The sequence below is a fragment of the Leucoraja erinacea genome, chromosome 1 (genome assembly GCF_028641065.1).
Source record: "Leucoraja erinacea ecotype New England chromosome 1, Leri_hhj_1, whole genome shotgun sequence".
Classification (NCBI taxonomy): domain Eukaryota; kingdom Metazoa; phylum Chordata; class Chondrichthyes; order Rajiformes; family Rajidae; genus Leucoraja; species Leucoraja erinaceus.
This window is the reverse complement of record NC_073377.1, coordinates 134,434,460-134,459,683: the sequence shown is the minus strand read 5'-3', so window position 1 is coordinate 134,459,683 and position 25,224 is coordinate 134,434,460. Positions and strand designations below refer to the sequence as shown.

The following is a 25,224-nucleotide window of genomic DNA, read 5'->3' as shown; positions in this document are numbered from 1 at the left end:
CAATGGGTCTTCCGTGACAGTCAGGTTTGTGGATTTTAGGGAGAAGGTAAAATCGGGCTGTGCGGGGCTGGGGAACGATGAGGTTGGAAGCTCGGTCGGGTAGGGCATTGGAGTGGATGAAGTCGGTGATGGGTCTTTGTCCCAAACATTATGGAGGGCAATGTAGGTTGGCATGGACTCAGTGGGCCTATCGGCCGGTTTCCATGTTGTTTCTCAAGGGCCTGTCCCACTTACGCGATTTATTTTCGGCGACATGCTGCAACTATGACGAGGCCCTCAGTCTGCCTAGATCCTACACTCTTGGATTCACTCTTCAAACCTTTGTTTTGCCACTGCTCTTTTTGGATGCTCTTAGAAACGTGCATTTGACCTTTTTGTTATTTGCCTAAAATCACATTTTATGATTGAATCATCTGTCTGTTCAACATTGCTTTCATTACATTTTGTTATGTGGAAGACACTTGGTTAGTGAAAATTAGTGACATTTCTAATGGATGTTTTTTTAAAGATGAAGCTTTAATTCCAGTTATATCTACCAGTAAATTGATCATATCTGGCTAGGTTTGCTTATTTATGATGCGAGCCTGTAGAAATGTTAATGATTACAGATGGTGTGTGAATATAATTTTGCTGGTAATTGACTGCTTCAGGATTTGTATTTATAAGGAAACATTTCATCTGAATCCATGTAAAGTAATTTCCTAAAATGAGCAGGATCATGGTTAGTTTATTTAACCTGCAGTCACTTGCTAAATTAATATAAGCCAATGCTCCCAATGTGACCTTTACATCGGCGAGACCAAGCATAGACCAGATGACCATTTCGCCAAACAATTGCGCCATGCCCACCAAGGCTTGCTTGCACCCCCCCCCCCCCCCCCCCCCCCCATTCACATACATGCGCAGGGTCTGATACCCAGTGTAGGTGAATCGAGAGCCAGAGAACATGGGTTTATGGTGAAGGGGAACATAGTTAATAGGAATCTGAGGGGAGAACTTTTCACTCAAAAGATGGTGGGTGTATGGAACAAGCTGCCAGAGGAGATAGTTGAGGAAGGGACTATTCCAATGTTTAAGAAACGGTTAGACAGGTACGTGGATAGGACAGGTTTGGAGGGATATGGACCAAATGCGGGCAGGTGGGACTAGTGTAGATGGGACATGTTGGCTGGTGTGAGCAAGTTGGGCTGAAGTGCCTGTTACATTCTATAACGCTGACCCCCCTCTCCATCCTGGTTCGCAAACATTTCTCCTGTCACCATAATCGCTGTACTCCTTCCCCTCCGTAAGCACATCTCCCATTGAAACGGGGCTGGCTGTCTCTCCCTTCGGGGGGAATGCAACTTTTTTTTGGTATCCCCCTTCTCTGCCTCCGTCTGCGCTGAGGCCTAATGGCGGAGCTGGCGACCTTGAGACTCCGGAGGCAAAGCCAGTCAGGACTTGCCCTGGGCTCGCTCCCGTGGGGGCGGCCCAGCTCGGGGCTGGAACGGCGCTCCCGTGAGAGGCTGTGATGCTCCCGTGAGGGCGGCCTGGCGAGGGGCTGAGACTCTCCCGTGAGGGGCTGTGGCGCTCCCGTTGGGGCGGCCCAGCCCGAGGGTGGAACGGCGCTCCCGTCGGAGCGGCCCAGCTCAAGGGAGGTACGGGGCTCCCGTCGGAGCGGCCCAGCTCGCTCGAGGGAGGACCAGCACTCACGTGAGGGCGATCCAGCTCGGGGCTGGAACGGTGCTCTGGTGGTTGGGACGGCGTTCTGGCGGCGGTGACCTGAGTCCGGGGTTCAGCCACGGGCCGGCGGCTGCGTCCACTGGACTGGAGGGCGGCAGGTTCGACCACCCCGGGCCGCGGTGTTTGAGCCGGCCCGTTTGTGGGGTTCGGTGAGCCGCGGGACTGTTTGTGCCATCGCCCGGTGGGGAATCGCCTCAGCGCAGAGGGAGAAGAGGAGGCAAGAGACTGCAGCCCTAAGATTTTTGCCTTCACCACAGTGCTTGGAGGACTCACTGTGGTGGATGTTAATTTGTGTTTATTGTTGTTTATTATTGTATGATTGTATGTATGACTGCAGGCACGAAATTTCGTTCAGACTGTAAGATCTGAATGACAATAAAAGTATTCTATTCTATTCCCGAGTCTCATATTTACCTTTTATTCCCCCTCTTCCTCCACCCTCTGTCCCCTTCCACCCATATATCTCTCTCTGGCTTTACATTACTCCTCCTCTTTCCTTATTTAACACCCTTTTGTCTCCTTTTCACCCATGTGCTCATCACCCCCCAGCTGCTACTTGCCAGGCTCTGCTTCCCTCCTCCCCCACCCCCACTCCATCAGTCTAAAGTAGGGTCTCAACCCAAAACGTTCTGTCCTTTCCCTCCACAGATGCGGTTTGCCCTGAGTTTCTCCTGCCTTTCTTTTACTTCAGATTTCAGCATTTGCAGTTTCTTGTGTCTCCAATATTGAATAAATCTTCAATCTAAGATTTTTATCAGCGTCTTGCTCATTTACCAAAATTGTGTGTAAAATGCACCTCTCTTTCCTTTAGGAATACATACTCAGCAAATTTGTTCAAGGAGCCAATATGATCATATTATTTGCATCTGTGGTTGGTATTCTGATGGCAACTATCATAGCCTATCTTGGCTGTCAAAGCCTTCCGACCTGTGGCTGCTTTGACAGTACAACTGGAATGGTAAGTTTGGAATTGAAATCATAATTTTTTAAATCATTTGTTCATTTGTTTATAATTGGTGGTTCAACCCAGAATAATAGGTTGGAGGATGCACATTTTGTTTTAATCTAATTCATGCTCCACTCAACAAATAGAGTAATTTACAAGGTCAGTGCTCTCTGATTGTTCAATAACAGAACATCAAAATAGTATTTTGGTTTTGGTCCTTGTTTGGTTTGTATGCATTTTCTAGTGGTGGTAGGGATAGGCAAAAACTATAATTAGATTTTCGTAGCTGTAATTGACTAAAGCCATATGTGATAGGAGCAGAATTCGGCTATTCGGCCCATCAAGTCTACTCTGCCATTCATGGCTGATCATTCTCTCCCTCCTAACCCATTCTTCTGCCATCTCCCCATAGCCTCTGACAGCCTTCTGTGGCAATGACCATTCTACCTACCAGTGTATCTTTGAGAGGTAGGAGGAAACGAGAGCACAGGAAGAGGGAGAATCTACAAATTATTTGCAGCCAACACCTTTTAGTGCTTGAAGTCTTCGAGCTTTTTTTGCAATGAAACACTATCTATAATTTTCTCTACTTTCCTAGAGTTTTTTTTGTCTAAATGAGAATGAAGAGAATTAATTGACCATCTGAGTGTTTTATTTGAAAGACAATGTATTGACTTTTTTGGTTAATTTACCCGTCAAAATGGGGAGCTGGGATGGAATAACGAAAACTAAATTCGTCGATGAAGTAATATTTTGTTAAATCATGAATAATTATATGCGCTGAGATTGCTCAGAGGAAAGAAATAATTATTTTATATAAAATTAGCCTTGAAGATCTGGATCTATATGATTTTGTTTTGAGGGCAGAATATACGGATGATGACAGAAATTGTTGAACAATTGACTAACTTGCTAATGTTTTGAACCATCTGCAGGGTAAAAAGGAAGTGCAATGTCAATTATGCATTTGGTTCACTGATTTTAATTAAAAAGTATTCACTCATACTAATCAAGAATGTATCTGTCACTGCCTTAAAAATATGCATTGACATTGCCTCCACGGGCTTCTGTGGCAAACATTTCAGTAGGTTCAACAACCTCTGACTAAAGAGTCAATTGTAGTTTGTTTTTCATTGCCTTGTGCTATTTAAACCCCTGAGTATCATCCAACATATTTAGAAACGCCTTTCAAATATTTATTTAGATTTTATGCCATTTACTCTCCTTAGTCTTTCCAGAAAATGTAAATTTTTACAAAAGGTGGTATTGTTTTCATACCAAATCAAGCTTCTAAAGCAAAGAAAAACAAAGTGCTGGAGGAACTCAATGGGTCAGGACCTTTCTTGATTTGATTCCCCGCCTTGATGGCAATCATGTATTGTCTTTGGTTAGTATGCAACAAAAGCTTTTCACTGTACCTTGGTCCACGTGACAATAAATTAAACTGGACACTTTAGACACAACCCGAAACGTCTGCTGTCCATCTCATCCACAGATGCTGCCTGACCTGCTGAGTTCCTCCACGCTTTGTTTTTTCCACCACCTGTAATGTCTTGTGCATCCAAGCTCCAAAGGCAGTGGTTAACTGCTAAATCCATGTGCAAACGCATTTAAAATATCTTTGACTAATGGTGATGAAAGTACATTTCTGGGAAAACACATGTCCATTTGTATAATTAAAATATAGTGAGGTTGTCGAGCTGGGTACACACCCAAGGGTTTCGTGAAAGCAAACATGCTCAAGGCTGACGGAAGTGTGCTTGAAGAGGACAACTGTACTGGGTTTATAGTAGGCGGAATGGGGGAACTGGATTTTGAGCCAAATAGTGTAGTTCTTTATAAATAGTCATGGGTATAATAGGTTCCATAACCCCACTTGTGCTGCAAAATTCCATGATTTCATCAGGGCAGAAAACTTGAAGAAAAAGTAGACAGCACCAATGAATCCTATGCTCTGTCCTGGTCTGTGAACTAAATGCTCTTAAATGGATGCTGGAAACACCAGGCAGTAACTCGGTGAAGAAACACACGCACTCTTCCAGGTGGTAGAAACAAAAACTGCGGATGCTGTGGATCAAAAACTGTGGATACCAAAGACAGACATAAGGTGCTGGAGTAATCAACGAATCAGGGGAAAATGGATGGATGACGTTTCGGGTCGGGACTCTTCTTGGGACTGGTTGATGGTTCTGTGGGTGATGGAAAAGAAAGGGATGGTGGTGGTAAGGGGTGGTGTGCAAGATGTGTGGTCAAGAGCAGGTTATTGAAGCAAGGACTGAAAGCATATTTGAGTTGCCTGTGACAGAACAGAACAAAGCAGGGACTTCTCCTGACACTGTCATGTTTTGCACCCCCTCAATCAGCAATGCCAAAAATTATTTTCCGGTGATTTTATTGATTTACTTTTGGGACCCTTAGCTATGCAATTTATCAGATGAAATGGGGAGATTGGCCGATAAATGCCATTTTTCCTCTTTCTTTTGCATTGGAACAAATCAAGTGAATCACGTTTCTCCTTGCAGCAGGCATTGATGACAGAAGACCATCCGCCTCAGATGATTGAGTTAGTCAGTAACTGGCAAGGTATGTTTATAATTTTATATTTATGATTTTAAAAAGCTATAATTTAAACTTGGGTCCATTACAAGCTGCATTCTTAACTTCCAGTGAGGAAAGCACTTTGTCAACCATTGCAAATAACACACGGTCGGCCCTCGATTAACCAACCTAGAAGTTTATCTCTCCAGTCATCACAAATTAATTATAACTGCAGTGTGTACAGGGCATGGTAACTCTCTGAGAGTTTCCCAGCAATTGCAACATCTATGACATCTATTCGGAAGAACAGGAAGTACTTTTTTGTATTCTATTATAACCATATAACAATTACAGCACGGAAACAGGCCATCTCGGCCCTACAAGTCCGTGCCAAACAACTTTTTTCCCCTTAGTCCCACCTGCCTGCACTCATACCATAACCCTCCATTCCCTTCTCATCCATATGCCTATCCAATTTATTTTTAAATGATACCAACGAACCTGCCTCCACCACTTCCACTGGAAGCTCATTCCACACCGCTACCACTCTCTGAGTAAAGAAGTTCCCCCTCATGTTACCCCTAAACTTCTGTCCCTTAATTCTGTAGTCATGTCCTCTTGTTTGAATCTTCCCTACTCTCAAAGGGAAAAGCTGATCCACATCAACTCTGTCTATCCCTCTCATCATTTTAAAGACCTCTATCAAGTCCCCCCCCCCTTAACCTTCTGCGCTCCAGAGAATAAAGACCTAACTTATTCAACCTTTCTCTGTAAATTACATCATGTGTAGGCAGATGAGATTAGTTTACCTTGGCATCACATTATGGGCTGAAGACCCTGTACCTGTGCTGTACTTTTAAGATCAACAGGTGCAAGGAACTACCCATATTCACCACTCATAACACCCACTATCCTGATGTGAACACATATTGTCATTCTTCACTGTGCCAAAATCCTTGAACCTCCTCTAACAATTCTGGACCTTTTGTCACATGAAGTGTAACCTTTCAAGATGACTCAACATTATGGATTTAATGCTTTTATTGTCATTGGTGCCTGTATCTGCTAAGTCAATTAAAACAATATGGACAAAGGGTCACCATTCTCTACTTGAGACTGTTCTAAATCAGAATGCCCATCACAGCCATTACCATATTGACCTTTCTGTTCGTGGCCTCCCCCATTGCCAATGAGACCACATGCGAAATGGAGGAACAGCACCTCCTAATCCACTTAGGTAGCTTACAACCCAATGGCATGAACATTGACTTTACCAATTAAAGATAACTTCCACAAAAAACATATTTCCAACTCCTCTTTCTTCCCCCCCCCCCTTAAACTTCCCCTCATTCCGTTCCTCTGAATCCTGGCTGACCTTGCACAAGTTTCCCCACCCCCCACCCCCCCCCCCCCCCCCCCCCCCCCCCCCCCCACCCCGACTAAAATCCCGTTAACCACCTTTTTTTAGTTTAGTTTAGAGATACAGCGTGGAAACAAGCCCTTCGGCCCACCGGGTCCGGACTGACCAGTGATCCCACACATTAACACTATCCTACACCCACTGGGGACAATTTTTACATTTACCAAGCCATTTAACCTACAAACCTGTTTGTCTTTGGAATGTGGAAGGAAACCGAAGATCTCGGAAAAAATCCACGCAGATCACGGGGAGAATGTACAGACAGCACCCGTTATCGGGATCGAACCCGGGTCTCTGGCGCTGCATTCGCTGCAAAGCAGCAACTCTACCACTGCGCCACTGTGACTGCACAGTTTGCAACAACATAACTCTCTTGGGCTCTCACCTGCTTCTATGTCTATCCTTTGTCCACCAATCTGTCTGTTGGAGAACCCCCTTACCTGAGGTCATCTGTTGCCGGCTGTGATTTGGCCTGCCTCCTTAATACAGCCATTACCATGTTCAAAATGTAATTACAGTGCTCGCCATAATGTTTGGGACGAAGACCCATAATTTATTTATTTACCTCTGCACTCCACAATTTGAGATTTGTAATAGAAAAAAATCACATGTGGTTAAAGTGCACATTGTCAGATTTTAATAAAGTGAGGCGCCACCTGGTGGTCAAGCCACTTACTGATCGAACCTTCGTTACCAGAACTGGAACGATCACGTGACAGGGAGATGACAGTTGACAGTTGGAGATGAGAAGCTCAGCTCGCGCCCACGAGTCAACAGACGTGTGCTGCTCCTCTCAACGGCAACAAGCACCTAACTGTTCTCCGGACTAAGCGAGCGTGTGTTCAACCATTGTTTCGTTAATTAATTTTGTTAATTCGTTTACTACATTGGTGACCCTCGACCATCCAAAACGGCTTCTTTTGGATTTCGACAATGGACGTAGATGACAACCCGGCCCAGCAGAACGCAGTCGCTCTCAAACTGCCCGTTTTCTGGACAGCACAGCCACACGTGTGGTTCCAATAGGCAAAGACCCAGTTCAATATTCGGCGCATTACTACGTGGCCGGCGCGCTGGACCAAGACCAGGAAAAGCTGTGTCCGGCCGCCAGTAATGGCTGTTGTGGTCGGCCAGAAGCATCACCTCTACATGTGGGATCGCCACTCTGGCCATTGTTTCCTCGTCGACATGAGCAGAGGTCAGCATATTGCCCCCGTCAGCAGTCGACCCGTTCCGTTAAGCGAGGGCCTCCCCTGGCCACGTCAACGGCAGCCACATCCGGACGTACAGTGTCCGCACGGTTCCCCTTATTTTCGGCTCCTGCCACCACTTGGCCTTTCACTGTCCCGGACGTCCCCCAACCGTTGTTGGGCGCCGATTTCCTCCGGGCACATTCTCTGCTGGTTGATGTGAAGGGACAGAGTCTCGTCCACTCTGAGACTATCCAATCCATCTCTTTGCGCCCCGCCGTTCTCGCTGCCTCACACCACGACTTGGTATCTTCAACTGAGAACGTGTCTGGTCAGATACTGGCAGACTTCCCCGACATCCTGACTCCTCAGTTCCAATCCGCCCGCCCCAAACACGGCGTGTTGCACCTTATCCCCAGGTTTCCCCCCCCGATAAACTACAGCTTGCCAAGGATGAGTTCCAACAAATGGAGGACATGGGCATTGTGTGTCGGTCCGACAGTCCATGGGCTTCTCCCCTTCACATGGTCCCTAAAGCGTCTGAGGGCTGGGGGCTTTGTGGGGACAACCAGCGTCTTAATAACGCCACGATGGCCGATCGGTATCCTGTTCCCCACATTCAAGATTTCACGGCCCATCTGGAAGGTGCAAAATTGTTTTCATAAATTGACCTGATCCGCGGTTACCATCGAATTCCTGTGCACCCGGACGATGTGCCGAAGACAACAATCATCACACAATATTGCCAGTTTGAATTCTCCAGGATGCCTTTCAGCCTCGAGACTTTCTGCTCAGGCTTTCCAACGCCTTATGGACATGGTAGGCCGTGAGTTGGAGTTTCTGTTTGTTTACCTAGATGACATTCTAGTCGCTCTGCACTGCACGCATCTCCGGCTACTTTGCCAGTGGCTTAGCGAACACGGCTGTGCCATTAATCTTTCTAAGTGCCAGTTTGGTCTTAATTCAATTAATTTCCTTGGTCATCACATCACCCAGCGTGGTACAGTCCTGTTCCCGGCCAAGGTTGAGGCCATTTGGCAGTTTCCTTGGCCTTCCTCGATGAAAGGTCTCCAGGAGTTCGTTGGCATGGTGAACTTCTACCATCGGTTCATGCCAGCGGCTGCCAGGATTATGTGGCTGTTGTTCAAGTTCCTGGTCAGCAATCAGCGGGACCTCGAGTGGGATGCTGAGGCCACCGCCTCTTTCGACAGTGCAAAGGAGGAGCTAGCACAGGCAACGATGCTGGTCCATCTGCAGGCTGAGGCTCCAACTGCCCTTGTGGATGCTGTAGGTAGAGTACAGTTGATTGATAGCCGCTGGCAACTACTCGTTTTTTTCAGCCGTTACCTACGCCCTCCGTAACAGAATTACAATGCTTTCGACCGTGAGCTCCTGACGCTCTACCTGGCCGTCCGCCACATCCGTTATTTCCCTGAGGGTAGACCTTTCACGGCCTTTACCGACCACAAGCCCTTCACTTTAGCTTTCGCGAAGGTCTCCAATCCCTGGTCCGCACGGCAGCAGCGTCACTTGGCTTGCATCGAGTACATGACCTGTGTCCAACACATTGCGGGTAAAAGCAACCAGGTTGCTGACGTGTTGTCCCACACTACCATCAATGCCATCCTCACTGTAGCCCAGTGCATCGAGTATTTGGCCCTAGCAGCTGCGCAGCAGGACGATGAGGAGATGCATGCCTACTGCACTGCCATTTCATGCCTGTCCTTGGAGGATTTACCACTGGGACCTGCTGGCAACACGACTGGCCAGCCTCGACCCATTGTACCTGCGGCTTGGCATCGCCGGATTTTCCGTCCATGGTTTGGCCCACCCTTCCATCCGGGCAACGATGGCGCTGGTAGTGGAAAAGTTTATGTGGCATGGGTTGCAGAAGCAGGTTACCAACTGGGCAGCCTGCTTCAGCATGTGTTCCCTGCCAGACATCTAAGGTCCAGCGTCACATCAAGGCGGCCCTGCAGGATTTTGCTTTGTTGTGCCGTCGCTTTGACCATATCCACGTTGACCTCGTGGGCCCACTACCACCATCCAGGGGTGTCACCCACCTTCTCACCATTGTGGGCCGGTTCACGCGAGGCCAGAAGCTGTCCCGCTCGCCGATACCGCTGCTGCAACATGTACCCGCGTCCTCACTGTTCACTGGATTGCCCATTTTGGTGTGCCGGTGGATACCTCATCTCATCAGTTCACCTCTGCATTGTGGTCCGCCAGCAGCTGCACCACACCACTGCTTACCGTCCACAACGTTTCCATCGGCACATGAAGTCCTCCCTGAAGGCGCGGCTCACAGGCCCGGACTGGTTTAGATGAGTTGCCATGGGTTTTGTTGGGGATCCGTGCCGCCTCGAAAGAGGATTTGGCTACTTCATCCGCTGAGTTTCACAATCACAATAATACTTTATTAGCCAAGTACGTTTTGCAACATACGAGGAATTTCTTTGCCAAGTCAGTCATACAAATAAAAAGCAATGGAACACACAAAAGTGTTAGCTGTGAGGAGGATGCTAGGAGACTGCAAGGTGACTTGGATAGGCTGGGTGAGTGGGCAAATGTTTGGCAGATGCAGTATAATGTGGATAAATGTGAGGTTATCCATTTTGGTGGCAAAAACGGGAAAGCAGACTATTATCTAAATGGTGGCCGATTGGGAAAGGAGGAGATGCAGCGAGACCTGGGTGTCATGGTACACCAGTCATTAAAGGTAGGCATGCAGGTGCAGCAGGCAGTAAAGAAAGCGAATGGTATGTTAGCTTTCATGGCAAAAGGATTTGAGTATAGGAGCAGGGAGGTTCTACTGCAGTTGTACAGGGTCTTTGTGAGACCACACCTGGAGTATTGCGTACAGTTTTGGTCTCCAAACCTGAGGAAGGACATTATTGCCATAGAGGGAGTGCAGAGAAGGTTCACCAGACTGATTCCTGGGATGTCAGGACTGTCTTATGAAGAAAGACTGGATAGACTTGGTTTATACTCTCTAGAATTTAGAAGATTGAGAGGGGATCTTATAGAAACTTACAAAATTCTTAAGGGGTTGGACAGGCTAGATGCAGGAAGATTGTTCTCGATGTTGGGGAAGTCCAGGACAAGGGGTCACAGCTTAAGGATAAAGGGGAAATCCTTTAAAAACCGAGATGAGAAGAACTTTTTTCACACAGAGAGTGGTGAATCTCTGGAACTCTCTGCCACAGAGGGTAGTTGAGGCCAGTTCATTGGCTATATTTAAGAGGGAGTTAGATGTGGCCCTTGTGGCTAAGGGGATCAGGGGGTATGGAGAGAAGGCAGGTACGGGATACTGAGTTGGATGATCAGCCATGATCATATTGAATGGCGGTGCAGGCTCGAAGGGCCGAATGGCCTACTCCTGCACCTAATTTCTATGTTTCTATGTTTCTAAAATACTTCTTCTTCATAAGCCCTATGTTCCTCTAGGGAACATACGCCATTGACAAATGTCCTCCATGTTCCTCTAGGGAACATAGGCCATTGACAAATGTCCTCCACGTTCCTCTAGGGAACATAGGCCATTGACAAATGTCCTCCACCTCACAGTTCTTTTGAGATCTCCCCAGTTGATCCCACTCTCAGACATTTCTGTCTGGACACCTCTTCTCCAGCTGTTCCTGGGACAACCTATTTTCCTTTTTCCTTCGGGGTTCCATTCAGGGCTTGCCGGGTAATGTGACAGGTTTCCTGAGAATGTGTCCAATCCAACTCCATTTTCTCCTTCGAATGTGTGTCAATGGGCTCCTGGCTTGTTCTTTTCCACAGGTCCACATTGCTTACTTTGTCTCTCCACCAGATGTTAAGTATTCTCCTAAGGCAGGTGTTAATGAATGTTTGCAGCCTGTTTGTAGTGTGTTTTGTTATTTTCCATGTCTCTGATCCATACAGCATCACCTGTTTCACATTTGAGTTAAAGATGTGTATTTTGGTGTTGATTGAGATGTGTTTTGAGCTCCAGACCTTCCTCAGCATGTTAAACACCACCCTAGCCTTATTGATTCTACTTCTATATCTCCGGTGATGTCCACAACACTGCCTAGGTATGTGAATGTTTCTACCTCCTCTAGAGCAGTGCTGTGCATAAGGATAGGTTTGTTGGTTCTTAACACATTTTAACATAAACATCAATCACAGTGACTCGTCCACATTCCTCACAGTGGTGGAAGGCGAAAAAAAAAGTTCAATCTCTCCCGTGGTCGGGGCCTCGAGCCCTCCGTTGACAAGATGATCTAGACTCCTGGTAGCTGGCGGCGGGCCCTCTGCGTCAAGGCGATCAGCTCCTGCATCGGGGGGATTGGTGTATGGCGCCCCGCTTACGGTCCTGGGGGACTTCATCCCAGGCAGCAAGAGCAACCTTCAGCTGTGCTGGTGCGTCTCCGCAAGCAGGTGGGCCAGCTGACCTCTGTTCCCACGTCTCGCCATGGACTTACTACCTCACACGTCCCACCTACTCTCAAGGACTGTCAGTAGGTTTTCCTTCGCAGGTACTCTCATTGGACCCTGCTACAACAACCTTACCAAGGTCCTTTCCGGGAGCTGCAACATGGTACCGCGACTTTTGTGCTTGACATGGGGGACAGACGGGAGATTGTTTTGTTGGCCTGTCTTCAGCCTGCTCATGTCGACATTGATCAGCTGGTGCAGGTAGCACAGCCCCGTCATAGGGGTCGGCCACTTGGCCTCCAGCACCCACCCTCGCCTCTGTTGGTGGTGCCTCCGAGCACGGACAATGTGTACACGTGGCCTGGATGCCTTACTCGGGCCCCTGCTCGTTTTCATTCCTCCGGTTCTGGGGGGGGGGGGGGGGGGGGGGGGGGGGGGGGGGGGGGGGGGGGGGGGGGGGGGGGGTCATGTGGCGCCACCTGGTGATCAAGCCACTTACTAATCGAACCTTCGTCACCAGAACTGGAATGATCATGTGACAGTTGCAGTTGACAGTTGCAGATGAGAAGCTCAGCTCGAGCCCATGAGTCAACAGACGTGTGGTGCTCCTATCAATGGCAACAAGCACCTAAGTCTGCGATTCATGGACATCACCAGTGTCTTTTTTGTGATGCTCTGCCAGACCTGTATTGCAGCCATCTTTAGTTTATGCTTGTTTTGGGGGCTAGTCCCCTTCAGTTTTCTCTTCAGCATATAAAAGGCATGCTCAATTGGGTTCAGATTGAGTGATTGACTTGGCCACTCAAGAATTCACAATTTTTTAGCTTTGAAAAATTCCTTTGTTGCTTCAGCAGTATGTTTGAGCTCATTGTCTTGCTGTAGAATGAATCGCAGGCCAATGTGTTTTGAGGCATTTATTTGAACTTGAGCAGATAGGATGTGTCTATACACTTCAGAATTCATTATGCTACTGCCATCAGCAGTTGTATCATCAATGAAGATAAGTGAGCCAGTAGCTTCAGTAGCCATACATGCCCAGGCCATAACATCCCCACCACCGTGTTTTACAGATGATGTGGCATGCTTTGGATCTTGAGCAGTTCCTTAGCTCCTCCATACTTTGCTCTTGCCATCACTCTGATATAAGTTAATCTTCATCTCATCTGTCGACAAGGCCTGTTTCCAGAACTGTGGTTGCTCTTTTAAGTACTTCTTCGCAAACTGTAACATGGCCATCCTATTTTTGTGGCTAACCAGTGGTTTGCATTTTGCAGTGTAGCCTCTGTATTTCTGTTCATGAAGTCTTCTGCGGATAGCGGTCATTGACAAATCCACACCTGAAGAGTGTTTCTGATCTGTCGGACAGGTGTTTGGCGATTTTTCTTTATTATAGAGAAAATTCTTCTATCATCAGCTGTGGAGGTCTTCCTTGGCCTGCCGGTCCCATTGCGATTAGTAAGCTCACCAGTGCTCTCTTTCTTCTTAATGATGTTCCAAACAGTTGATTTTGGTAAGCCTGAGGTTTGGCTGAAGTCTACAACAGTTTTATTCTTGTTTCTCAGTCTCATAATGGCTTCTTTGACTTTCATTGGCACAACTTTGGTCCTCATGTTGATAAACAGCAATAAAAGTTTCCAAAGGTGATGGAAAGACTGGAGGAAATACTAGGTGCTGAGAGTTCTCTTATACCTGTATTAAGGAGATATTTAAACACCCCTGAGCAATTACAAATACCTGTGAAGCCGTGTGTCCCAAACGCAATGGTCCCCGGAAATGGGGGGACTATGTATAAAAACAGCTTGAATTTTTACATGGTGAAACCAGAATGTAGAAAAATACCCTTTAATAAAATCTGACAATGTGCACTTTAACCATGCATTTTTTTTTCTATTACAAATCTCAAATTGTGGAGTACAGAGGCAAATAAATAAATGATGGGTCTTTGTCTCAAACATTATGGAGGGCACTATATTTAGTAAGTGAGTCAGAATTCAAGGCTGGCATATATTCCAATGTGTATGAATATTATTTAATTCTCCTTTTTTTCTCTTCTCCTCCCAAGATCATAGTTCTGTGGGTGCTAAAACACCAGCCAGGAAGCCATTTGAGGAGTTATTTTAAGCAACAAGATTTTAAGCAACAAGTGTTAGGAAAGGTGATGGAAGCAAATGCATACTTTCAAAATAAAACAGTCTTCATGAAATACTCAAACTTTATGGTGCTATCAGGAAGTTGCCAAGAACTGAGACTGACTGTACAACTCATTCAAAGAGCCAGTAAAACAAAACATCTGAGACGACTAGTAATCTAAAATAACAGGAAATGTTAGAAACACTCAGCAGGCCAGGCCACATCTGCAGGAATAGAAACAGTGAATGTTTCCGGTTAAATATGTTTCTTCAGAATCCATGCTTAAGGTTGAATCCAGGACTTTCTGTCCAGTGTGGTTCAGCATACATTTATTCACAATGCCTTTAGAGAGTTGATATGTAATAGCAATTATCATCTGGCACCTGACTGTGATTTTTATTTTTATTTAGATATCTGTTTGTTTTACTTTGTTTTATTTTATCTGAAATCTAATGTTGTTTCCTGTTTAACCATTGTTAAACCTTGGATTAACAGACAGCCAACAGGCAGTTCAAAAATATTGGTGTCTCCCTGTTGACAAATTTGTCAAAATGTTTTTTAAACCAGAAAACCTCATCTGTTTAACAATTCAGTTGGACAGTTGTTGACGTACTTTATAATGATCAGAACCAATAGTGTTCAAATCTACAACCTTAAAAAAAAAATTGAACTGACCTATGACCTTTGATGGTACTGGGCCTGTACTCACTGGAGTTTAGAAGAATGAGGGGGGGACCTCATTGAAACATACGTAAAGGCTTGGATAGAGTGGAAGGGGAGGGGATGTTTCCACTAGTGGGAGAGTCTAGGACTCTATAGAGGTCAGCCTCAGAATTAAAGGACGCTCTTTTAGGAAGGAGATGAGGAAGAATTTCTTTAGTCAGAGGGGAGTGAATCTGTGGAATTCTTTGCCGCAGAAGGCTGTGGAAGCCAAGTTAGAGGATGTATTTAAAGCAGAGATAGATTCTTGATTAGTACGGGTGTTAGTGGTTATGGGGAGAAGGCAGGAGAAGGGGTTAAGTGGGAGAAAGACCAGCCATGATTGAATGGCGGATTAGAATTGATGGGCCGAATGGCCTAATTCTGCTCCTATCACATGACCTTATAAAGCCTTTTTGGAGAAGAGGGATCTCTTGTCCCATAAATATTTGTATACTTTAATATCCAAGTAGCAAAGTCTAATTTTAAGATTACACTTTCTTGTTCTGGATTCCGCTGCAAGGCAGTTTCTTTGATGCACCCAAATCACCTTTATCAATTGGAAGACCTCAACTGAAACGCCGTATCAGCCTTTTATACTTGCAATAGACAGTAAGTTTATAGTCTGTCCTCCTTCCAGCCCAACAAATAAAGACCAAATTCTATTTGTATTTTGGATTACTTTTTGAACCTGTGTGCCAGATTTTAAGTCATTTACATGCTTAAACATTACAGAAGCATAACTGGTTAAATTACAAATTCAAAGATACGAGTCAAATCCCATTGGCTGAGGATCTTAAATCCATCTCAATAACTATATTCCAGTATCAATGATGGCCAGCATGAAGCAACAGGATTGATATTAAAACCCATTTGGTTCACCATACTATTAGGAAAGAAATCTGCTACTCTTACTGAACTAACTTGTATCGTGTCTCCAGAACTATAGTGTTGTTGACTCTCAGAAATGAATCAGCAATTTTAAGTTCCTTTTTCATAGGGAGGGTAACAAATGTTCTGCCAACAAGAGGCTGTGTCCTGGGACTGAAGGGAAATCCTGTTTTGTGTAATCTTGTCTCTACATTAAGATTTTTTTCTGTCTTGGATGCAAAGTGACTGATCTATTACTTAGTCACATTGCCTACCAGAGCCAACCAAAGTAATTGTGTAAATCTATGAATGGTCACTCAGTCCAGTCATCTACATTGTAAGGTTACACAAAAAAGCTGGAGAAACTCAGCAGCATCTGCAGTTCCCTCTTAAACACATCTACATTGTAATCTTGATTAATCAAGTCACCATAGAGCAGGGGATGGTATCAGTCTTTCTTCATTTGCACAAATTAATCAAGTGGAACCATCAACACTGATTTAATTGAGGCATATCCTTTGCATAAATTCTGATTCATCTTATGTTTCTACCTCCTGAATACCTACCTCAGTTGAAATTCTGAATTTGTTTCAACAATCTAATATGAATTTCTTTTGAAACAAGGTGGCAGTGCACAGCAAGTGCTAAATGATCATCCAGTGCAGTGTGATGGGAATGGAGCCACTGAGGAGACAGAGCAGTCACCAATGTCAGCACCCTATGTGCAATTTGCTTAAAATCATCTTTAATTGCCGTGTTTGCCTTATTTGATGGAAGATGAAGACTGTTTCCCTTTTATCAGAGATAAATGCATAAAGCTGTAGTAACTCAACAGGTCAGGCTGCATTTCTGGAGTAAAGGAATGGATGACGTTTCGGGTTGAGAGCCTTCTTCACACTTTGAGTCAGGGAAAAGGGAAATGAGAGGTATGGACGGTGGTATAGAGATATAGAACAAATGAATGAAAGATATGAGAAAAAGTAACTATGATCAAGGAAACGGTCCATTGTTGGCTGTGGGCTAGGTGGTAACGAGTTATACAGACACTATCAAGTTATTCATTGTCTGTACAATTTGTTTTCTCATAGCCCACAGCTAACAATGAACTGTTTCCTTGATCATCATTACTTTTTTTTTTGGCATATCTTTCATTCATTTGTTCTATATCTCTCTATATCACCGTCCGTATCTTTGGTTTCCCTTTCCCCTGACTCTTGGTCTGAATAAAGGGCCTGTCCCACTTGGCTTTTTTTTAAATTTTATTAGCTGACTGACTTATCAGTTTCGCCAAAAGATTTTGAACATTTCAAAATCCAGTGACGACAAAAAAAATGTTGCGATACTTGAAAAAACACCGCGCATCGTACGTCATCACGCCCGCATTGCACCGCAAATTTTTCGATGACTTAATATGTCAGTCAATGATGCCGGCAGTCGCTGAAAAAAATCGCCAAGTGGGACGTCACCCATCCCTTTTCTGCTGAGATACTGCCTGACCTGCTGAGTTACTCCAGCTTTTTGCCTATCTTCAGTTTAAACCAGCATCTGCAGTTCTTTCCTACACATACTCCTTTTATTAGACTTTATTGACATGACTGAATCTGAAGAAAATTTAAAAATTAGGAAGTTTACCAAGTTATTGACAGCTTGGAACAAATTTTCTACACATTATTACTGTGTACAATACTCAGGGCAATTGACAGAAACTACGAATAATATTTTGCCACTTAGAAATCTTCTTATAAAATGCCATTGCTGTAAGAGGCAGTGTGACAATATGTTAATTTGTTTATATTGATTAAAATACTGTGTTTATGCTTTAAAAAAAAATCATGATCAAGCTGTTGTGATGCATTTGTGCCCATCTCTATAATTGTGTGGGAAAACCTCTCAAGCTCGCTGTGAAGTCTCATTGTAGAGGCTCTTTTGCAGTGGCTCACTAAGAGATCCATCTGCCCAAAACATTGAACACAAATTGTCGGATTAACTCAGTGGAACAGGCAGCATCTCTGGAGAGAAGGAATGAGCCAATGCTGCCTGTCCCGCTGAGGTGCTCCAGCATTTTGTGTCCATCTTCAGTGTAAACCAGCATCTGCAGTTCCTACATAGTGTCGTCCCTCACCATTTTTCCAACAGATTCACCAGTGGCATTTTCTTTGTGTCAATAAATTTAGTAGAGAACCATAAATAACTGCAGCATTCATTTATATTTCAGACATTACCATATATTTTCAGCCAGACTTTCTGTTTTTAAAGAATTTTTAATTCTTGAATCATCCAGACTCAACAGAAGTTTTGAAATCAGTTAAAGAGAGGACAGCAACATCCTCACTACCACTGGGGAGTCTGCACCCCGGGGGCATGAACATCGAATTCTCCCAATTCTGTTAGTCCTTGCTGTCTCCTCCCCTTCCTCAGCTCCCCTGCTGTCTCCTCCCACCCTCCAGCCTTCTGGCTACTCCTCCTTTTCCCTTTCTTGTCCCCACCCACCCCCACCCCCGATCAGTCTGAAGAAGGGTTTCGGCCCGAAACGTTGCCTATTTCCTTCTCTCCATAGATGCTGCTGCACCCGCTGAGTTTCTCCAGCTTTTCTGTGTAACTTCCTCACTACCACTCACTGGCTTGGGTCCAAGGCCAGAGTTTCCAGCTACAGTGTGCTCTAGCAAATTGCACTGGGATTATAGGGAATAGTGCTTTGGATTCTCTGAACTTCTTAAAGTTGAAGTAGGAAGTCACCAGGGTTATAAATATAATGAAAGATGGTCCTTTGATTATTTCATAGTTCACATTTAACCAGAGGGTGATGCCAGTGGCAAATGTTAACGTAGGCTGCAGTCCAAGAAATTGCTCTAGGCAAGTTTCCCGGCACAACTATGGCATTCTGGCAATATACAATCAAATGAGCAATAGTAGAACCAAATTAAGGCAATCTTGTAGAGTTCAACAATGAAGGTGAGATACCGGTGGAGGACACAACCAATAGCAAACATTGCAGAGATATTACATAGTAACAGCTCATACATACATACATACAATGATTGTAAAAAATGCTGGAGAAACTCAGCGGGTGAGGCAGCATCTATGGAGCAGAGGAATAGGTGAGGTTTCGGGTCGAGACTGTTGGGGGGGGGGGGAAGAAGAAAGGAAGAGACGGAGACAGAAGGCTGTGGGAGAGCTGGGAAGGGGAGAGGAAGGAGGGAGAAAGCAGGGACTACCAGAAATTGGAGAAGTCAATGTTCATGTCGCTGGGGTGTAAACTGCCCAAGCGAAATATGAGGTGCTACTCCTCCAATTTACAGTGGGACTCCCTTTGGCCATGGAGGAGGCCCAGGATAGAAAGGTTGGATTCGGAATGGGAGGGGGGGTTGAGGTGCTGGGCCACCAGGAGATCAGGTTGGTTTGTGCGAACTGAGCGGAGGTGTTGGGCGAAGCGATCGCCAAGCCTACGCTTGGTCTCACCGATGTAGAGCAGCTGACACCTAGAACAGCGGATGCAATAGATGAGTTTGGAGGAGGTGCAGGTGAACCCCTGCCTCACCTGGAAAGGCTGCTTAGGTCCTTGGATGGAGTCAAGGGAGGAGGTAAAGCGACAAGTGTAGCATTTCCTGCAGTTGCAAGGGAAAGTGCCGGGAGAGGGGGTGGTTTGGGTGGGAAGGGACAAATTGACCAAGGAGTTACGGAGGGAGCGGTCTCTGAGGAAAGTCAAAAGGGGAGGAGATGGGAAGATGTGGCCAGTGGTGGGATCCCGTTGGAGGTGGCGAAAATGTCGGAGGATAATCTGTTGTATGTGGCGGCTGGTGGGGTGGAAGGTCCTTGTTACGAGTTGGTGGGATGGGGAGTGAGAGCGGAGCTACGGGACATAGAGGAGACCCTGGTGAGAGCCTCATCTATAGTCGAAGAGGGGAAACGCCGTTCCCTAAAGAATGAAGACTTCTCCGATGCCCTGGTGTGGAACACCTCATCCTGGGTGCAGACGTGGCGAGTAGGTGATAGAGTCCTTACAGGAAGAAGTGTAGTCCAGATAGCCATGGGAGTCAGTGGATGTCGGTCTGTAGTCTGTTACCTGCAATGGAGATAGTGAGGTCTAGACACTTCAACATACATACAATGAGTGTTACTTGTGACTTTGTTTTCTTAGTTTACGTAGAAATGTCCAGCACAGGAACATGCCCTTCAGCCCACAATGTCTCTACTGAGCCTGATGCCAAGCCAAACTTCTCATTTGCCTGCACATTATCCGCACCACTCAATTCCCTGAACATTCATGTGCCCATCTCAAATGCCGCTGTTGCATCTGCCTCCACCAAATGATACCCAACACCCGACGTGTAAAAAAGCTTTGCCCCTTTTACCCTAAAGCTATGCCCTCTCGTATTTGCCATTTCCACCCTGAATAAAAGCTTCTGCCTATTTACCCAATCTATGTCGCTCAATTTTAAATACTGATCAGGTTCCCCCTCGGCTTCTGCTCCTCAGGGAAAACAATCCAAGCTCGTCCAATCTTTCCCTATAACCAATACCCTCTAATCCAGGCATTATTCTGGTAAAATATGTCACGGTGGCAGAAAATGAAGAGTTCAAATATGGCTGCAAGATAGATCAGAGTCATGACCATACAGCGGGCTATTTATGTCCGTACCAGTGGACACAAGTGCTGGAGTAACTCAGGGGGTCAGACTGCATCTCTGGAAAACATGGAGAGGTGAAGACCCTTCTTCAGTCAGTGTATTAACCAGCACCTACGTTCACACCAGTACTGTAAAACAATCCCTTACAATGCTATTCCAGCACTATATCCCTGCAAATGCAATCTATTATTTCAAGCAAGTGGTTACTTAACTTCCTTTTTGAAACCAATGTGATCAGATTGGAGAACATATATTCATGGGTCCATTATGAAACTATGAAGAGACAAAAACAGTAATCATCAAAAACAGGTTTTTAAAGGCAAGGATATTGCAAAGAATCAGAACCATTTGCAAAAAAACAATTACTTCAGCTGCAAAGAAGTGTAAACAGGAACAGAAGTAGGGATTGTGAATAAACCCTGTGCTTTATGGAATTGTATACAGGCAAAGCCTGAACAAAAACAATTTGCCGATGACTAAAATCAGAAAGATTGGAACTAAGAGTTGAAGTTCATAGATTTTGTTACTTTTTGAATTATGCAAAATTAAGCCATATAATAACCATATAACAATTACAGCACGGAAACAGGCCATCTCGGCCCCTCTAGTCCGTGCCGAGCACTTATTCTCCCCTAGTCCCATCTACCTGCACTCAGACCATAACCCTCCATTCCTTTCCCGTCCATATAACTATCCAATTTATTTTTAAATTATAAAAACAAACCTACCTCCACCACCTTCACTGGAAGCTCATTCCACACAGCCACCACTCTCTGAGTAAAGAAGTTCCCCCTCATGTTACCCCTAAAGTTCAGTCCCTTAATTCTCAAGTCATGTCCCCTTGTTTGAATCTTCCCTACTCTCAGTGGGAAAAGCTTATCCACGTCAACTCTGTCTATCCCTCTCATCATTTTAAAGACCTCTATCAAGTCCCCCCTTAACTTTCTGCGCTCCAAAGAATAAAGCCCTAACTTGTTCAACCTTTCTCTGTAACTTAGTTGCTGAAACCCAGGCAACATTCTAGTAAATCTCCTCTGTACTCTCTCTATTTTGTTGACATCCTTCCTATAATTAGGCGACCAAAATTGTACACCATACTCCAGAATTGGCCTCACCAATGCCTTGTACAATTTTAACATTACATCCCAACTTCTATACACAATGCTCTGATTTATAAACGCCAGCACACCAAAAGCTTTCTTTACCACCCTATCTACATGAGATTCTACTTTCAGGGAACTGTGCACAGTTATTCCCAGATCCCTGTTCACCTGCATTCTTCAATTCCCTACCATTTACCATGTACGTCCTATTTTGATTTGTCCTACCAAGATGTAACACCTCACACTTATCAGCATTAAACTCCCATCTGCCATCTTTCAGCCCACTCTTCCAACTGGCATAAATGTCTCTGTAGACTTTGAAAATCTACTTCATTATCCACAACCCCACCTAACTTAGTATCATCTGCATACTTACTAATCCAATTTACCACACCATCATCCAGATCATTGATGTACATATAAAAAGGCAGAAATAAATTTTTTGACATTCCACGACACAGAACAGGGCTCTCGCTTAACTTTTTTTCCCTGTTGCCAGCCGGGCAACCTAGGTAGCTCTTTAGGTTGCCAAATGACATTCCGAATCCGACCTTTCTGTCCTGGGCCTCTTCCATGGCCAGAGTGAGGCCCACCGCAAATTGAAGGAATAGCACCTCATATTTTGCTTGTGTAGTTTACACCCCAGCAGTATGAACATTGGCTTCTCCAATTTCAGGTAATCCTTGCTTTCTCCCTCCTTCCCCTCCCAGTCCCAGCTCTCCCACAACCTAGTCTCCGCCTCTTCCTTTCTTTTTACCCCCCTCCCCCCCCCCACCCCCCACCCCCCCCCACCCCCCCCCCCCCCCCCCCCCCCCCCCCCCCCCCCCCCCCCCCCCCCCCCATATCAGTCTGAAGAAGGGTTTCGACCCGAAATGTTGCCCATTCCTTCGCTCCATAGATGCTGCCTCACCCGCTGATTTTCTCCAGCTTTGTCTACCAACGGGATCCTACCACTGGCCACATCTTCCCATCTCCTCCCGTCGGCTTTCCCCAGAGAACGCTCCTTCCGTAACTCCCTTGTCAATTTGTCCCTTCCCACCCAAATCACCCCCTCTCCTGGCACTTTCCCATGCAACCACAGGAAATGCTACACTTGTTGCTTTACCTCCCCCCTTGACTCCATTCAAGGACCCAAGCCGTCTTTCCAGGTGCGGCAGAGGTTCACGTGCACCTCCTCCAACCTCATCTATTGCATCCGCTGCTCTAGGTGTCAGCTGCTCTACATCGGTGAGACCAAGCATAGGCTTGACGGTCGCTTTACCCAATACCTCCGCTCGGTTCGCAATAACCGACCTGATGTCCTGGTGGCTCAGCGCTTCAACTCCCCCTCCCATTCCGAATCCGACTTTTCTGTCCTAGGCCCTCCATGGCCAGAGTGAGGCCCACCATAAATTGGAGGAGCAGCACCTCATATTTTGCTTGGGCAGTTTACACCCCAGCGGTATGAAAATTGACCTCCAACTTCAGGTAGTCCCTGCTTTCTCCTCCGCTTCCCAGCTCTCCCTCAGCCCACTGTCTCCGCCTCTTCCTTCCCATCCCCTGCACCCTCACATCAGTTTGAAGAAGGGTCTCGACCCAAAACGTCGCCTATTTTCTTCGCTCCATAGGTGCTGCCTCATCACCCGCTGAGTTAGGTAGTCCCACAGAACTCACAGTTTTTTTTTTACCCTACCACCTTTTTTTTTTTTTTGTCTCCGCCTCGTCCTTCCCATCCCCTTTTTTTTTTTTTTTTTTTTTTTTTTTTTTTTTTTTGTTTTACACTCAGGTTGAAGAAGGGTCTCTGAGTTTCTCCAATTTTGTCTCCCCATTCACACAAGTTTTGTTATTCACCCAAGTTCTGTTATCCTTTCCTCACCCACTCCCTACACATGAGAGCAGAAAACACTCTTGACTTACGTCGCTAATGTGTGGGATAGAACTAGTCTAGGGGTGATCGGTGATCGGCGTGGATCGGTGGGCCGAAGGGCCTGTTTCCACGCTGTACCTTTAAATTAAACTAAAACACTAAAACCAGAGGAAATCTAAAGAAGGGTCTCTACCCGAAACATCACCCAATTTCTTCTATCCAGAGATGCTGGCTGCTCCGTGGAGTTCCCCCGCACAATTAAAGCATGGAATATTCTTCACCCTACTATAGGTACCCAACCAGAAGCAATTAAATTTAAGGTAGCTCTTTTTTTCCCCAAGAACCCTTTTTTGTTTAAGTCTAAGTCAAGAGTCAAGAGAGCTTTATTGTCATGTGTCCCAGATAGGACGATGAAACTCTTGCTTGCTGCAGCGCAACAGAATATGTAAACATAATACAGAACAGGAGATAAAAGTTCACTGTGTCTATATACCGTAGACCATATATATATATATATATACACAATAAATAAACAGATAAAATGTAATAGGCTGTTATTTTACAGAGTTTGGTGGTGGTGTTTATATTCTGTTTAAATTCCATTTTGAATATATTTGGAGGACCAGGAAAGCAAGAAGCAAGAGTTACTCCTGTTACCAGGGACTTTCTCCAGCTCCAGCGAGTGTATCTACGTTGGTTTTCAGCGGTCGCGGCGAGTGGACAGCAATGGCAGCCAGATCTCCCACCATGCAAAGGGAGGGAGAAAATGGCCGACACTGACCAGTGCAGGGCGACACATGCGCACAACCAGGCCGATGATGTGCTGGCCAAAGATCCTCATCTATTGCATCCGCTGCTCTAGTTGTCAGCTGATCTACATCGGTGAGACTAGTGGGGGCTGGGCGATCGTTTCGTCGAACACCTCCGCTCGGTCCGTTAGAACCAACCTGACCTCCTGGTGGCTCAGCACTTCAACTCCCCCTCTCATTCCCCATCCGACCTCTCTGTCCTGGGTCTCCTCCATGGCCAGAGCGAGCAACACCGGAAATTGGAGGAACAGCACCTTATATTCCGCTTGGGGAGTCTGCATCCTGCGGGCATGAACATTGAATTCTCACAATTTTGTTAGCCCTTGCCCTCTCCTCCCCTTCTTCAGCCCTCGGGCTGTCTCCTCCCATCCCTCAGCCCTCGGGCTCCTCCTCCTCCTTTTTCCTTTCTTCTCCCCGACACCCCCATCAATCTGAAGAAGGGTTTCGGCCCGAAACGTTGCCTATTTCCTTCGCTCCATAGATGCTGCTGCACCCGCTGAGTTTCTCCAGCTTTTTTGTGTACCTTCGATTTTCCAGCATCTGCAGTTCCTTCTTAAACAAAGATCCTCGCTATAGGATCTTTTGTGTTGGCCGTGGTTTTGCGCATGTGTAAGGCAGCTGGCCGTGCCGGCAGACGAGAAGCGGGCGGAGACCCGAGACATGGACACGGATAGCGGTCGGAGACGGAGAGAGAAAGATAGAGAGGGGGCCCGCTCAGAATTAAACGATAGGTGTCCCGGGTGCTTGTCAAGCCGGGCAAAATGGCATGGGTTTTAGGTTGCCCGACGGGACTGTGAGTTGCCATTGGCAACCGGGCAACCGCTAATTTCGAGTCCTGCAGAAGATGTGTCCTCTATAATATACTCCGTGGTGTTTCTCCCCCTTTCTAATCAGAGGAATTAAATGGTGTCTCTGTATT

General features: G+C 45.8%; 2 protein-coding genes across 4 annotated transcripts in view; both read left to right on the top strand.

Moving 5' to 3' along the window:
* zgc:113425 (uncharacterized protein LOC541425 homolog) overlaps positions 1-18,120 on the top strand; it is a 71,197-nt gene extending 53,077 nt beyond the window's left edge. The window contains exons 6-9 of one of the 3 annotated variants that reach the window (XM_055643568.1): positions 2,534-2,680; positions 5,191-5,251; positions 14,283-14,375; positions 16,544-16,691. In XM_055643568.1, the coding sequence (XP_055499543.1) occupies positions 2,534-2,680; positions 5,191-5,251; positions 14,283-14,341 (267 nt within the window). In that variant the 3' untranslated portion in view covers positions 14,342-14,375; positions 16,544-16,691. Of the gene's footprint in view, positions 1-2,533; positions 2,681-5,190; positions 5,252-14,282; positions 14,854-16,543 lie in introns of those variants that run through there. The other 2 variants (XM_055643550.1, XM_055643559.1) reach the window with 2 other exon arrangements.
* The window catches only part of ugl (ureidoglycolate lyase), a 193,928-nt gene that overhangs the window by 29,464 nt on the left and 139,240 nt on the right, over positions 1-25,224 (top strand). The window lies entirely within an intron of this gene.